General features: G+C 38.1%; 1 protein-coding gene across 1 annotated transcript in view; it reads left to right on the forward strand.

The window, feature by feature from the left end:
* Nucleotides 1-1,169, forward strand: part of DMC1 (DNA meiotic recombinase 1) — a 69,908-nt gene that overhangs the window by 24,557 nt on the left and 44,182 nt on the right. The window contains 1 exon segment of the mRNA XM_011979126.1: nucleotides 703-755. Within this exon segment, the coding sequence (XP_011834516.1) occupies nucleotides 703-755 (53 nt within the window).

The raw sequence follows: 1,169 nt of genomic DNA on the forward strand, positions 1-1,169 counted from the left end.
GGATCACCTGAGGTCAGGAGTTCGAGACCAACCTGGCCAATATGGTGAAACCCGTTTCTACTAAAAATACAAAAATTAGCCGGGCGTGGTGGCAGGCACCTGTAATCCCAGCTACTTGTAAGGCTGAGGCAGGAGAATCTCTTGAACCTGGTAGGCGGAGGCTGCAGTGAGCCAAGATCATGCCACTGCACTCCAGCCTCGGTGACAGAGCAAGACTCCGTCTCAAAAAATAATAGTAATAATAAATAATAATAATAACTAAGATGATCTGTAACTCAATTCGATTCTAAAGACTAGTAAGACACAAGGCCTTGCTAACACATTTACTATTTTTAAATTTTTTTCTTAAAAGAATTTTTTTATTATTATTTGTTAAGCCTACAGCATGCAGTATTCCCAGGCCCCATTCACTATTGAAGTAAGAACAATAGGGTTTATCATTTGTTTTGCTGATCCACTTGCCCGTACACAATAGAACCTGTGATCTGAGCAAGTGGCATGCTATTTGTTCAGCCAAGAATTGCTGTTCATGTTCTGTAGATAGATAGGTAGATGATAGAATAGATAGATAAATAGATAGATAGATAGATAGATAGATAGATAGATAGATAGATAGGAAGGATACTAATGATATGAATACTTTCTCCTCCCTTAATATTTCTATTTCTGTTCCTGTTACTAATGCTTTCTTTCTATTTCTAGTAAGTTGCTAGGAGGTGGAATTGAAAGCATGGCAATTACAGAAGCTTTTGGAGGTAGGTAGAACCATAATATTTTGTTAAATGAAATTTTATACACACACACACACACATCTATGTGTATACATACACATATAATTAAATAAACAACCAACAATAAATTGTAACTATTTTGGAAATTATAAAATCTCAATTATCATAATGTGAGATCATTCTGTACTGCAACGAAAATATATACCAACATTAACAGATGGTTCTTATTGACATTTTTCATCTTTTGTGATTCTTATAGAAGATAATAGATTTTTTTTTTTTTTTTTTTGAGATGGCATCTCGCTCTGTCGCCCAGGCCCAGGCTGGAGTACAGTGGTGCGATCTTGGCTCACTGCAAGCTCCGCCTCCTGGGTTCACGCCATTCTCCTGCCTCAGCCTCCCGAGTAGCTGGGACTACAGGTGCCCACCACCACGCCC

Source organism: Mandrillus leucophaeus, unplaced genomic scaffold (assembly GCF_000951045.1).
Source record: "Mandrillus leucophaeus isolate KB7577 unplaced genomic scaffold, Mleu.le_1.0 Scaffold2, whole genome shotgun sequence".
Classification (NCBI taxonomy): Eukaryota; Metazoa; Chordata; class Mammalia; order Primates; family Cercopithecidae; genus Mandrillus; species Mandrillus leucophaeus.